This window comes from Alexandromys fortis, unplaced genomic scaffold (assembly GCF_014885135.2).
Source record: "Alexandromys fortis isolate MF-2015 unplaced genomic scaffold, M_Fortis_MF-2015_v1.1 scaffold_143, whole genome shotgun sequence".
NCBI classification, from domain to species: domain Eukaryota; kingdom Metazoa; phylum Chordata; class Mammalia; order Rodentia; family Cricetidae; genus Alexandromys; species Alexandromys fortis.
In genome coordinates this window covers 4,368,377-4,382,413 of record NW_026068044.1, presented here as the reverse complement: position 1 = coordinate 4,382,413, position 14,037 = coordinate 4,368,377, and the positions used below count along the sequence as shown (strand labels likewise).

Sequence of the window (14,037 nt, the reverse complement as noted above, 5' to 3'; positions counted from 1 at the left end):
GGACCAGCTGGAGGGTCTGCCTGGTTCCTGGCTGTCTTTCAGGTCTCACTGATCACTCAGTGTGAACTGAGGTCAGTTCCCACACAAGCAAACATACCAGACACTGCCCAGTTTCGGGGTCACAGACATCACTGTGGTTGTTGCAACTGCAGGGCACACAAGGAGCCAGCAGAGGGCGGGGTCCCCAGCCACCGCTTTCTGGGAGCTTCCCTCTGTGGTACCCAGGAGCACAGTCCTACAGGGAGGCAAAAGGGACAAGAAAGAGGACACTGGTTAAAAGACAGGCAAAGGTAAATGCTCTTCAGCAAAGACAGGTGGCTAAGGAGCTCATGAGAAGGGCAACACCACTATTAGAAAGAAATGCAGATGAAATCCACAGTCAGAGCTGAGCATGGGGACTTAGACATACAATCCAGTTGGGGGTAAACTGAGGCAGAAGGACTACTGTAAATTTCAGTCCAGCCTAGGCTACAGAATAAGTTTCAAGCTAGCCTAGGCTACAGAGTGAGACACTGTCTCGAAACGCTCCCAACAATAAGACAAGTGTCCTGCTCATCACAAAACCCATGTCTCCAATCAAAACAGCGAGCAGAACAAGCACTGAGGATTAAAGAAAGTGGGGTGCTCGTGCACAGCTGGTACGGAAGAAAGGCAGTGTGCTGTCCTCCAAAATTAAAGGTGACACTAGCCGTGCCTAAGAAGGCTACTTGAAGGAGAACGGCATGAGGGAACTGGAAGAGCCATTCACACCCCCTTCCCCACAGAGCTATTCACAAAAGCAACCCACATCCCCACAGAGGAACGGACAGATGGGCAAAGTGAACATGTCCAAGTGACGGAATAAGATTCAGCTTTAAAAGGGAAGAAATCTCAGCATGTGTGAAACACGTACTAAGCAAAAAACAAAAGTCACAAATGCAGATACACTGCAGGATCCCTTATGTGGGGAACGTGGAGCAGAGGCAGACAGAATAAAACAGCAGGTGAGGGGCTGCAGTGAGGGGCAGGTGGTGGCTGCAGTTTCCATCTGGGAAGAGAAAGAAGGCTCTGAAGGACGACTGTCCACAGAACCATGTGAACGCCCTTGTCACTGCTGGCTTCCACACTTAAAAGTTGGTGGAGACAAAAAAAATATGAATTTATGTGTATTTAAATGAAAACTTACATTTTTTTAAGGTCTAAAAACAATAAAAAGCGACACTAGAGATGTTCATACATTCCATTCCCTGGGCTGGATTGCTGTAAATGAACACACTTCAGCTGGAAGCCTGGAAGCAGATGTGAACTGGAGGCCTCCTTACCTGACAGGAGAATCCCGTGGTGCCAGGAGGACAGACACAGCGCTCTAACAGGGACGCCATCTCTCCCCCAGGGGGCAGCGCTCCAGCCTTCCTGCCAACCTCCATGGAAATATTGGCGATTCTGAGCCACCATTGGGAAAAGAGGTGGGGGAAGGAAGCATGAACATGCGAGACACTTCCAGAAACCCCGCACATACGTGGTTTAACATTTGCACCCGAGGCCCATCATGTGGGGTCCTTCTGCTCACAATCACAAAGCACCTTAGCATGCAGGAGTGTGTGGTTGCAGAAAAAGGCCACAGCCAGCATGTCAGAGCCCGACCGCCTTCAAGTTGCTTGTCTCGGGTGCTCTGTTACAGCAACAAAAAGCTGACTTACAAGCTTTTAATGTTTACCCAGGTTTGGCTAAAGAACAGAGATGCATCTATTAATAAAGGTGTCGGTAGGATGAGGGGACAAATCTTCCAGTTCTACACCAGATACTGAAAATATTCAAAGCCCTAGAAACGGTAGTTCTTAACCTGTGGGTTAGGCCCCTTTTGAGACGGTTAAATCCCGTCGCAGGGGTCACCTAAGACTATTAGAAAACACACATATTTACATTATGATTCATGACAGTAGCAAAATGACAATTGTGAAGTAGCAATGAGAATAATGTTATGGTTGGAGGTCACCACAGCTTGAGGAACTGTATTGAAGGGTCTCGGTGTTGGGAAGGCTCAGGACCACTGGTCAGGAGCCACAGCTTGAGGAACTGTATTAAAGAGTCTCAGCGTAGGGAAGGCTGAGTGAGGACCACTGGTCTAGGGGACTGCCATTACCTGCTCTGCTGTAATCCTTGACCGTACGATGCCTTGATGAGGATATACTCAATATTGCTCAGAACAGACATGAAATCGGAGTGCGTAACGTGCTCTTCGGACACAGAGTTAAAATACTTCCAAAACTCCTGTGGATGAGAAATACGTTCGATTGAATTGAGAGCTCAAATCGTCACAGACCGACGGCCTTAAGAAGAGAACATGGCTCTTTCTTAAGTGACTTCAGACATGAGCCCTGCTCAGGCTGATGAACTGACAAAGAGGTGCTGTGGCGTAACGAGCAGGTGGCATACAGGGAGGATGTGAAGGGATGAGATGCATCTTAGGCAGGACACACGATTTCACCATCTCACTAGGAACAGTATATAATTTAGAGCTAAAAAAAGACTTTCTGGAATTTTCCATTTAATTGATCTGGACCTCAGTTGAACTTGCACATCTAAAGCTGTGGACGGCAAAGCCGTGCTTTTGTGAGGCCATGAAAGGTCAATCACGCTTAGAGCTCTTGACAAGCTCACTGGAGCTTAGACCAGGGCCTTCTTGTTTTGTCTTTTATTACACTCTAGACTTTTGTTACCTGACAGCCAAGTTCACATCCTTAATGAACACACGTATGTGGAACAACCACACATCACCTCTTTCATTCCCACGTCGTAAGCCTGTCTCACTCCATTCTCCGGCGCTGGGGCATCCATATAAATGACGTGCTTCCTGGCCCGACCTCCTTTGATGAGAACTTGAGGTTCGTAATTGGATGTGCCGGAGCCATGCGTAGAGTAGAAAGCCACACTGTACCGCAGTTTCCCTCCGTAAGCCAAGAGCTAACAAATGACAAACTCGTGTTATTCTGGTGACGCAGCCTTGGTTTAAAGACGTTTTGTGGAAAGCTTGTCATTACACAAAAGGCATTATATGTTATGATGTGTCCAATAACGAACATGCATTCTGGGATCAGCCTTCTAATCTGCACATTAACGGTCTATGAGATAGAGCTAGGCTAAGCTTCCCAGTGATTCCACCAAAGGTAGTGTCGCCAGACACCACCTGTGCACACAGCAAGGATTCTAATTATTTTCAGGCTCCTTTGAATTAAATCATCCTCATCCATACAACCATTGGAGTAGATTTATAAAATTTAAAGATCAAAGTGAGTCTGCAGGGTGGGGAGGATCAGTTACCCTAGCATTCAAGACGCTGAGGCAGGAGGATGGAAAATTTGAGTCTATCTTAGACTAACACACTGAACCCTATCCCAGGAAACTCAGCATGATATAGAGATCAGATTGAATTTAGAAGGAACGGCTCTCAAAGCCTGCAACTGCCCTTTCATAAGTTGGTGCTCACCAACCGACCGCTGCTCTCCCCAGGGCAGACCTAGCACATTCAGCAGCTACTAGTAACTACAGAACAAGCTTCTTGAATTACTGCATTAGAAAGGAGAAAAAAATAATGTGAATTAAAGAAACTGTAAAAGATTTACAAATCTAAACATCTGAAGACCCACACCTCTGCAGGGGTTTCAATAAGCGCTGAATGTTTTCACCCTCACTCAGAAGAGGCATTGAGTACCCAGTCCTTTAATGATGGGCAGAAGCAGGGCACTCTGATTTTCTCTCTGGGAAGGGAATGGGCGGGGCTGGCGTGTGCTCACCTGATCTCCCTCAAACTGTTTTGGAAGCCGCCAGTAAAATGGCTCCCCATGGACATGCTGGCGGACAGCCTCTGCATCCAGCAAGGTGTCAGGGTCCTGGAAATGCACGCCTTCAACCGTGCCCTTGAGGTTGCTCTGGGAAACCACATGCAGGAGGTGCTGATCGGGGGCAAGCATTATCTAGGCACGGAAAGGAGACAGACGCGCTTCAGGTTAAGTACCCAGGACTCAGTGGGTAACAGTACTGGTGGTATAAGGATGAGCACCCATGATGTACCAGCACTCATTCAAAACACGGTGAGGCTGCATGTGTGCCCATACCCCAGTACTACTGGGTACAGAGAAAGGACAGCTGTGGTTCACAGGCTGCTAGCCAACTCCAAGTGCAGTGCAAGACCCAGGCTCGAGGGACTATAGTGGAAAGCAATAGACCAGGGATATTTAACATTCTCCTGCTGGCTTCTATACAAACACGCACACACACACACACATGCATGCACCCACTACACACACATGCACGCACTCATTCACATACACACACATATGTATGCACGAACACATGCATACATTCATGAACACACACAAATACACACACATTTAAGAGCCCAGATCTGATCTGTTAGATCCCCGAGTAGTCCACAGATGAAATAGCTGCATTTTAAGGCTAGAGATTAAAGCGTTTTCCTTTAGATTGTATGTCTGGATCAGGAAGACTTAAAGCACTGTGATTAGGTTCAGCTATTGCTCCCCTAGAGCAAGTGTCAATGACAGTAGGTACTCCTTGGAGAGGCACTCTGACTGTATGGCCAAACAAATGACTATCCTACAATTTCTATTGTCTTTGCTCCCTCCCAATGTCCACCTGACTCTCAAAGGTGAGAGAAGGCTAAGACCCTTTCAACTGTGTGTACGGGACTTACCGGAGTCCTCATATACCCCTCCAACTCTGAACAGAGCTGGGACAGACCAAAGCAGAAGCATGGGCTGCAGCCTAGGGTGTTGTCAGTTTGCAAGGCAAAGGTGCCGGCTCGGCACTCACTGCACTGGAGTCCCAGGACATTCTCCTAAAGGTGAAAGAAAAAAAAAAAAAGAAAGAAATTAACAACTAAAAAAGAAGAGATGTGATTTTATATATACATGGATACAAACGAATAAAAACAACACTGACTTTCATGACTTACAAGCATTGTTCAACTCAATCTTCTAGGCCACATCCCTAACTGAAGCTTGTGACCATTAGTTCTCTCAGACACCAGAGCTCCCCAAGTATTACTGAGGATCAAAACTGCGGCGCAAGGAGCTGGAAATAATGTATTCCCTAGTGTGAATCTCCAGTGGTCCCCAGCTGACCCTGAGGGCCTCCAGGTAGAGCGTCGGGCTACGTGAAGACAGTCCAGGTCCTTGCCATTCTGACTGACTGGAGCAAGGACGATTGCTAGCAGACAGGGGAAGATTCTCAGAAAGTGTGCCCCAGTGACTCTTTCCTCCACCACTTCTAGCTGCACACCAACCCACCACCATCAGGCTGGTACCTCATCCTCCTTGCAGAGATGACCAGAGAAGGTGGCAATGATCTGGCTGCAAAGCATGTTGGGAAAGCCAACAGACACATGTGCAAATGAAAGTGACATTAAACTCTTACCGCAGGGGCAAGGTACGCATTTTCTCTTTATTTTAGCACACATATATAATAATTACCTGTCCAAGAGCATAGCTAATCCCAAATCTTCCCTAAAGCCCTGTTAATTACTTTATTTCTTCAAGAATGAATGGCTACTCGGTCTATGGATGTATGCTAGCAAGCTGTATTCAGAGAAGTTAGGTTGCCAGATAAGGTGGAAGTGGTTAAAAAAAAATTCTATTCTAAAAATCTTGCATGATTTCAGGAAAGAACATGGAGGGGGACTCTAATGTCAGAAATCAAAGTAGAAATCTGTTTGAAAAAGTATTTGAAACTATGCTTCTAATCACTAGAATCTAAGGTAAATAAATAGTCAGAAGCCCGGGAGAGGAAGGAAACAGAGGCTCAGTGGACCACAAGTACCTTGCAGGAGCAGGCACCACTGTCCTCTGTGCAGCTGCAGAGACCCTGCTCCAGGTCACAGGTGTCGGCCAGTGTCCCCCTCGGGTCGCAGGCACAGGGAACACAGTCAGGAAACCTTCTGTAACCCAAGGAGCACTGATCGCAGCTCTGCCCACCAAACCCTTCTTTGCAATGGCACTGGCCAGAGAGAACATCGCACTGGGGACCCGTGGAGCCAGCAACGCTGCAGTTGCAAGCCTGTGAGAGAGAGAGAGAGAGAGAGAGAGAGGGAGGTGGGGGGGGGATAATAAAATTAATATAAGGGCAGAACCTATGTCCTCAGAAAGCACACAAACTGAGATACCTGAAAAGCACTGTGTGGAGCAGCAGTTCAGATAAGCTGACCTCGTACTGTTCCTCCGTGGAACCATTCTGTCAGGGACCAATGGGACAAGGGCTGCACCGCAGGGCATGTGCGCACATTGGTGGCACGTGGCAATGCATCAACACTGCGAACCAGAACTGGATCTGATGGTGCTATCAACTCAGCAGAGTTATTTTAGAGACCAAACAATGGCCCCACTAAACTACACCTAATTCTATCCTAAGAAAATTATTTACAGAAAACTAGAGCTCTCAGATTCAACCTAATCCTCTGACGAAACTATTTACAACTCCATTGGAAAGCAGAATATAGATTAGACTAAAACAAATTTAAAAGGCAGTATCTCTAGTTATCTAGTCTGTCAATAATTATATCTATATATCTACAGATCAATCTATTTAGATATATAGATATCGATATATATAGATATTGATAGATTTATCTATAGATGGATATCAATATCCATCTCTCTATATCTATATAATGATAGATATGGATAGATATCAATAACTATATCTATATAGATAAAATATAGACTAAACCAAAACACATTTAAGAGGCAATATCTATAGATAGATATCGATAGTGATATAGATAGATATTGCCTCTTAAATGTGTTTTGGTTTAGTCTATATTTTATCTATAGATAGACAGCCATCTATAGATAATGCCTTTTATATAGCTAGATATATAGATATTGTTTATATATTTATTATAGATAAATATAGATGTTACCTTTATGTTTTAGTCTAGTCTACATTCTATCTATGGCTATTGCCTCTTATCTAGATAGATATATAGAAATTGCCTATGTAGACAGTTCTAGCTATGAATTTCAAAGCTAAATTCTTGACGAAACCCTGAAAGATGCTACTGTTCCGCATTATCCCTGAGTCCATTATGTATGTGTTTATTTATTTCACGGTGGGGGGTCCCCTTAGTCTAGCTCCCCAGGCTATTCTAGAACTAGGCTCAAACAATGCCCCTGCCTCAGCCTCCCAAGTAGCTGGGACTACAGGTGCACCACCAGTGTGTCAAGCCGTACTCATTTTAAATATGAACTATGAAGTTATTTAACTGCTTAAAACCAAGTGACTGGATACAAGAAACCTTGCTCCAAGGAAGGCACTCTTATCCTGGCGTGATGACAGAACCCACCTGGCACCCCCGCTCTGGGTCCAGGTTCCAGTACCCCTCTTCGCACTCCTCACACTTCAGACCCTGGGTATGAGGAGGGCAGAGGCACTCTCCAGAATCGGGTTCACAGTTATTCTGAGTATGTGCGCAGTCGCAGGCTAAAACAAAAGGAGCATCACAGAGTTAGACGCTTGATGGGATTCAAGGGTAACAGCACAAGGGGCCTTTCTTTTGTATCAGCTATCAGAGCCACTGGAAAAGGAGATGTGATCATTCCTGAGACCTCTTCATAGCTCCCGGAGGTAGGTGCCCCCCACGTCTGAGAGATCATCAGCGTGAAAGAAGTGGGACAAACACGCCTTGATGGCCGGAAGAACAGATGGCTCGAAGACAGTGGTTCTCAACCTGTGTGGTCGTGACCCCTTTGGGTTCAAATGACCTTTTTTACAGGGGTCACATATCAGATATTTACATTGCAATTCATAACAGTAACAAACCCTCTAGTTATGAAGTAGCAATGAAATAATTTTATGGTTGGGGTCACCACAACATGAGGAACTGTATTAAAGGGTCGCAACACTAGGAAGGTTGAAAGCCACCGCTCTAATGTCATCAAGTCCTCATCATCTGCCAACTGTTGTGTTAGATGTGACCCACAGTCCTTGGAAAAGTCTCTGGATGCTGACTGCAATCAAGGTCTCAAAAACTAAGACTAGGCTCACACAAGCAGGTGGGGACCCAGGACCAAATGCTTGTATTTAGAAACAGAAAAAGGGTATGGGGCCCCACTGTAAAGACAAGAGAAAAGCAAAGTAATGTCACGGAAGTTATTCTGACCTCAAGGAAGGTCACAGAGAAAGTTTTACAGGGAACATAAGGAACCCGAGAGCTTACGTGTACAGCCACCATCCTGGTACCCATAGAAGCCGTGTGAACACCTGTCGCATGTTTTCCCACCGACGCCTGGCACACAGGGACACTGGCCATCCTCTGTGCAGTTGTCTGATGTGGAGCCCTCCACACTGCAGTTGCAGGGCACACAGCCACGCCCTGTGTCCAGCCCATAATAGCCAGGCTATGTCACAAGAGAGGAAGGATCATGGGTTAGTGGCTTATGCACACACTGGAATGTTCTCCACGTCACACACAGATGTTCCACAGAGTCATCATGCTCTCGGCACATGTCTGTTCCTGAGCACGCTGCACGCATGCTCTGTAGACGGGAAGGTACAGCACAGACCAGTCAAGAGTGCGCTCGTCCCACATCAACTCAAGTTCCCGTGGACCTAGGTTAAGCAGCAGTCACGCAACACTGGCAAGCAACTGAACAGCCTGCAGTGATCGGTAGATGTCTTACCAGGCACTGGTCACACTGCTGGCCTGTCACTTGAGGTTTGCAATCACACAGCCCAGTCTCCAGATGGCACACGCCAGAAAGGGAGCCGTTTTCATGGCAGTTACAGGCTAAAACACACAAAGACATACAATGCTTTTTCTTTTTAAAGTATGGGTTAGAGTAAAGTCCTTTTAATTCCCAAAGGAAAAGGCTTAAACAATCAACATGCCAGATCACAGAGCTAACATACTTCACAGACAGTGAGAGCCCAGCCAGGTTGTGAAGCAACCACAGCAGAGGGAGCACTGACCCTGGACACTGCAGACTTGATAGCCTGAGCCAGGGCTGGATCAGCTTCTTGGCCAACCCCAACTTGCCTAAGAACCTGGCTTCTGTCTGGCCTTTGGTTTTCCTTGGTGTATGTGGACAATGCCACAGCTTTGCCTAATATCCTGAGGGCCTGCAACCCTGCTGCCCCATTGCCTGCTGCTCTAGAAGGGCCTTACTCTTTCATTCTGTAGCTTGATTGCAATTGCAACACCTAACTCCTCACCCCTGCCCCAGGCAACACATGGACAGATGCACTCTGATGGAGCGCTCCCTTCCCCTCCCTCCCTTCTTGCCCCCCTTCTCCCCTGCCCTATCCTTCTGATGGCATGCCTCTTACCACCTCCTCTTCCCCATCCCCCTTTCCCTTAGGATGTCCATCAACCTCAACTCTTATCTTGTGTCCTCCTGGTCTCTTATTTCCTAATGTGTCACTTTTAGAAGTCTCTGGGACACCACAAGCGTTAAAGTCAGTGAGCAGAGTACTCATGGGATCTTTCTTCAGACTGGAACCCACAGACCTCTCACTCCCTGAACTTTAAACCAAGGTGTCCATGTAGTTCAGATTGATGGGTCAAAGCCATGACTGATTTCATCTCCTAATATGTGCCTACATTATTTTTTTCTATATGGCTGGCACCACCTTTTCTCCAAGCTGTAATATAAGACCAACACATTTACCTGGAATTATCAAAAATATTTAAGTGGCATTATTTTTCATAAATCCTTTCCTAAGACTGTGCAAAAACAAGGCCAAGCCAGCAGAAATCACAGCGGGAACCAGGGAAGGGACCCATGAAGCTGAGGAGTGATTGGCAGTTGATGGCTACTAGAAAGTTTTCTTCAGAGATGCAACCCCTCTTTTTACTGCCCTTGCTTCCGTGTATGGCCCCAGTTCTGAGATCCGCATAATAACAGCACTAAACAGACTCAGTAGGGTTAAAAAACAAGGTACATAAAGTTGTGAGGGAGAAGTCGCAGGGAGATTGGAGGACTTGGTGGGCCGGATTTGGTCCAAGTACATTGTATGCGTGTTTAAAACACACTCAATAGAATTTTCTGAACAAAGCAACAATACAAATGCCGAGGGCTCCAGTATTAGCCCCAAAGCTGGGTCCCCTTAGGCATGAAACTGTCTCAGTAAGTGGCTTTACAGCATCCCTATGTTCAAGGCTCCAAGCAGAACTCAGCAAATCAGGGTGAGGCAGCACAGGTGCAGCCCACCAGGATACTCCACCACCATGCTTGAGACAGCCTCCTCCCTGGTCATGAAGGATATACGTTTTCCAGACTGCTGACCTTAGAGGTGACAGCGAATTAAATCACTGAAGAATGCAGAAAAAGGAACTGAGTATGAGATCTACATCTGTCCAGCTGAAAACCCACAGTCAGTACACAAGATACACTAAGGTCTCCTCCAGGCTGAGTTCTTTTGGCAAGTGTTAAGCGATTCGTATGGCAATATATAACAGCTATGACCTCATTGCTCACACACTCACCCCGGCAATTTTTGGCAGTCACGGCGTCTCCATAGAAGCCATCGGCACACCTTTCACAATGGGCACCATCTGTGTTCCACAAGCACTTCAGACATTCCCCGGTGACAGAGTCACAGTGGCCAGCCTCCAACGGATCAACATTGCCGCTGCAGTTGCATGGTACACAGGTTCCCCCTGGCACTGTTGGGTTTCCATAGTAACCGTCGGCACATCTGTATCCAGGATGGAAAGCAGGATCTAATAAATAAGAGGGTTTGAGATAATACCTCACTAGCCAGGGCCTCCCTGGGTGGCTAATAAATCAGACTCTGTCCCTTAAGATTTGCAATGGAAAAAGGGTGACTCTCTCCAGACAGTCACAAATCTTCCTTGCCTGTTGTGAGGTGGGAACAGATCCAAAACGAGCATAAACCCAGATGCTGTGCAACCACATCCAGAGCCAATTCTGACCTCCTTCTGGCCACTCAGGATGTCACCCAGCTCTTGACAGGATGCACCAGGGGCAGAGACACCAAGGCTTATGTGTGGGAAAACACAGACGAGCTTTTGGATGCCAGAGATGGCTCCTAAATCAAACCTCCCAATGCCTTCACTATTGTCTGGACAACTGAATACTCAGACACATGACGACTGTAACTACTGACCCCCCCCCCCCCCCAGTCTTTGGTGTGATCACAGATGCACTCCAGGAGGTGAAACACTGTTCTCTCCGTGGGCATCCTGCTTTTTTCCATGACCTTATGCAATATCAGCAATGCACCGAGATGCCACAACCACACTTAGAGCTATAGATTTTAAGTGTCCACCACTACACATTATATACATACAATGAATTATCACACCGCATCTACGGGGTCTGGATAACTGCTATGCATCCACTAACATTATAGATTTGTAGATATTTAAGAAGAAAATACGGACTTTCTGCTGGACTTTTAAAATAGTTGATTCTGCTTTGTGGAACTGGGGGTTGGAGAGCCACAAGGTACCTCTCACACCAGGATCCTGAGTAACCCGGAGCACACTGGTCACAAACCACATTCTCTCCATCAGTAAGGTGGCAGGTGGGGCTGAAACTGTGAAAACACGTGAAATTAATGTGATCTTTCCAGTGGACGCTGCTCCTTTCTAAATATTTAAAATGGTTATTTTTGGATACATCTGTCCTAACAAATGCTCTGCAGGTTCTCGCTCAGTCTTTGGTCCTGAATCCACCCTGGCACAGCCATTAGCCTCCTTTGTCCATCATCTCCTGCTTCCTCTGCGTGCGCCTTGCAGCTCACAGTGCACTCACATCACCTACTTTGAAACTCAGTCTACAACAGGCACGTAATATATAGTTGCTGACTCAGTGGACAGACTTAGCTTCATTTTTTCACAGTTTGATCATCTGATCAAGCCTCGTCAAACGCAAGAACATGGCTTAAATCATCACTGTCTTGAGCATCAAATGGATTCTTATGAAAGACACACGGCAGACAATTAAGCAAGATGAGAAAAGTGTGTGTACATTGTTGCTGTCACGTGCCTTCCATTGTGTTATTGAATTCACCAGGTTTTTAATAACAACATTCTCCCTCTGAGCCTCTCATCCAATCTACTGTCCCTCATGGCACGGAACATGCATGACACAGTCTTGCTTGACAGCATCAGAATGCACAGCAGTGGGGATCTGGGCACACCAGACAGAACCAGCTAGTGGAGGCTGAGACTTACTTGTTGGAGTCAATGAGGAGGGGGCAGGCACAAGGCTGGCAGTCCCCTGGCGTCCCGTGCAAAGGTGTCCCGTAGAAGCCGGGCAGGCACTGTTCACAGTGATTCCCTGTGGTGTTGTGTGTACATGCCTAGGTCACATGCATGAAAAGATGAGTCAGTTCAGACTTCCTGAAAGGATTTTCTGATTCATCCACTAAGAAGCTGAATTTTAAGTTAAAACAAAAACGAGGAAGGGTTAAGGGCTTAAACCCACGTGGACCCTGAGCGATGGAGGGAAGAATTCCCTGTTTCCAGACAGAGAAGTCTTACATGGCTTAATTATGCATATATGCATGTATGTCCTCACGTGGGTATAGTCACACGTGTGTGCAGATGTCTGCAGAGATCAGAAGATGCCATCAGATCCCCTGGGGCTGAAGATACAGGTAAGGTTGGGAGTTACCTATTAGGAACTCAACTCAAGTCCTTTGGAAGAGCAGATCACTAACTTCTACCATCCATAATCTAAGTGTGTCAGCAGACAGCAGCTGGGACTGCAGCAGAGAATTCTCCATTGGGTTATCTATCTATCTATCTAGGTTTTCCAGCAGCGGGTTTGAAGAGGACCTTGATGTAAGATCGTGTTCTGTTACTATACAAACTTCTTTTGCCATGCTAGAGCATGGATTTGGGGTAGCCTAAGTCTGTACTCTTGGGCCGCCACTCATCCAGCTTTGACTCCAACATAAACTTTCTCTCATCTCCTTTGAGGCAAGAGCAGTGTTTTTAGGTCCACACAAGTCTGTGGAGTGTGGAGTCAGATCAAAGGGGCCAGGATGAACTTTCATTCTATTTGGGTAAACTGTTTTGCCATTCTGTTGATGATCCCAAGGAGCACATGTCTTGGTGTTTCCTTGGGGATGGGCCACTCTAGGTGCTGATGCTGCTGGTGGTCTGGATGCCAGAGGGTGAGAGCATCATCTCTTTTGGAAAGAGAAATTTCTTCTTTCATTGAAAGAGCTAAGACATAAGAGACCAAGACAAGAAAGAACTGAACCACTAAGCCTCAGCCCAGCTCTTATGCAAGATTTTGGATTTCCTTCAATTTTCATCTAAGTTATCTTTATTTCCACCCATTTCCCTTAAAAATAAGCATTACCCGTCTAAAGGGGAAAATAATAACTTGGTGGAAAAGGCTAGCTGGTACTATCTTATCTAGGTGGACCAGGCAGACATCCCCAGAAGCAAACACAGTGATGTCATGGTCCCCTGGATGTTCAGATAAGCTGTATCATTTCCACAGCCTTGTGTCCCAATGTCCAGTTTCAGTGAAGTCACAGGGAAGCATCATATGTGACATCATATGTGACAAGTCCTCGCTGAGGGCATTTGGCAGAGGGTCTGTCATTCATGAAGAGCACAAGAAAGTGTGAGCCACCACAGGAGACAGGAGACAAGGGAAACGTGGCTGTGTTAAGCCAGAGGACACTTGGTTTTAACCCTAAAGAGAAAATGGATGGGAGTGGAAATGCTGATAAGATGGGAGGAGAATACACGGTTTAATGAATGGTGTGGTACCAACAAAAATGTCACAGTCATGTGAGATTTTAGCCTTGGGATGCTGGCCAAGTTCCCCAAGTGCGGTAGTTTGAATATAACTGGCCCCCATACGCTCATAGGGAGTAGTACTATTAGGAGGTGTGGGCTTGTTGGAGGAGTGTGTCACTATGGGGCCAGGCTTTGAGGTCTCTTATGCTCAAGCTACACTCAGTGATGCAGCCTACTTCCTGTTGTCTGTAGATCAAGACGCATCCCTCCTTCTCTAGCACATGTCTGCCCACATGCCACCACGTCCTGCCATG

At 46.5% G+C, this 14,037-nt stretch overlaps 1 protein-coding gene across 1 annotated transcript in view; it reads right to left on the bottom strand.

Moving 5' to 3' along the window:
• The window catches only part of Lama1 (laminin subunit alpha 1), a 114,802-nt gene that overhangs the window by 44,016 nt on the left and 56,749 nt on the right, over positions 1-14,037 (bottom strand). Inside the window, 13 exon segments of the mRNA XM_050166183.1 lie at positions 98-235; positions 1,302-1,422; positions 2,123-2,250; positions 2,758-2,943; positions 3,774-3,953; positions 4,694-4,837; positions 5,818-6,054; positions 7,340-7,476; positions 8,213-8,393; positions 8,676-8,782; positions 10,481-10,692; positions 11,470-11,556; positions 12,197-12,324. Of these exon segments, the coding sequence (XP_050022140.1) occupies positions 98-235; positions 1,302-1,422; positions 2,123-2,250; positions 2,758-2,943; positions 3,774-3,953; positions 4,694-4,837; positions 5,818-6,054; positions 7,340-7,476; positions 8,213-8,393; positions 8,676-8,782; positions 10,481-10,692; positions 11,470-11,556; positions 12,197-12,324 (1,986 nt within the window).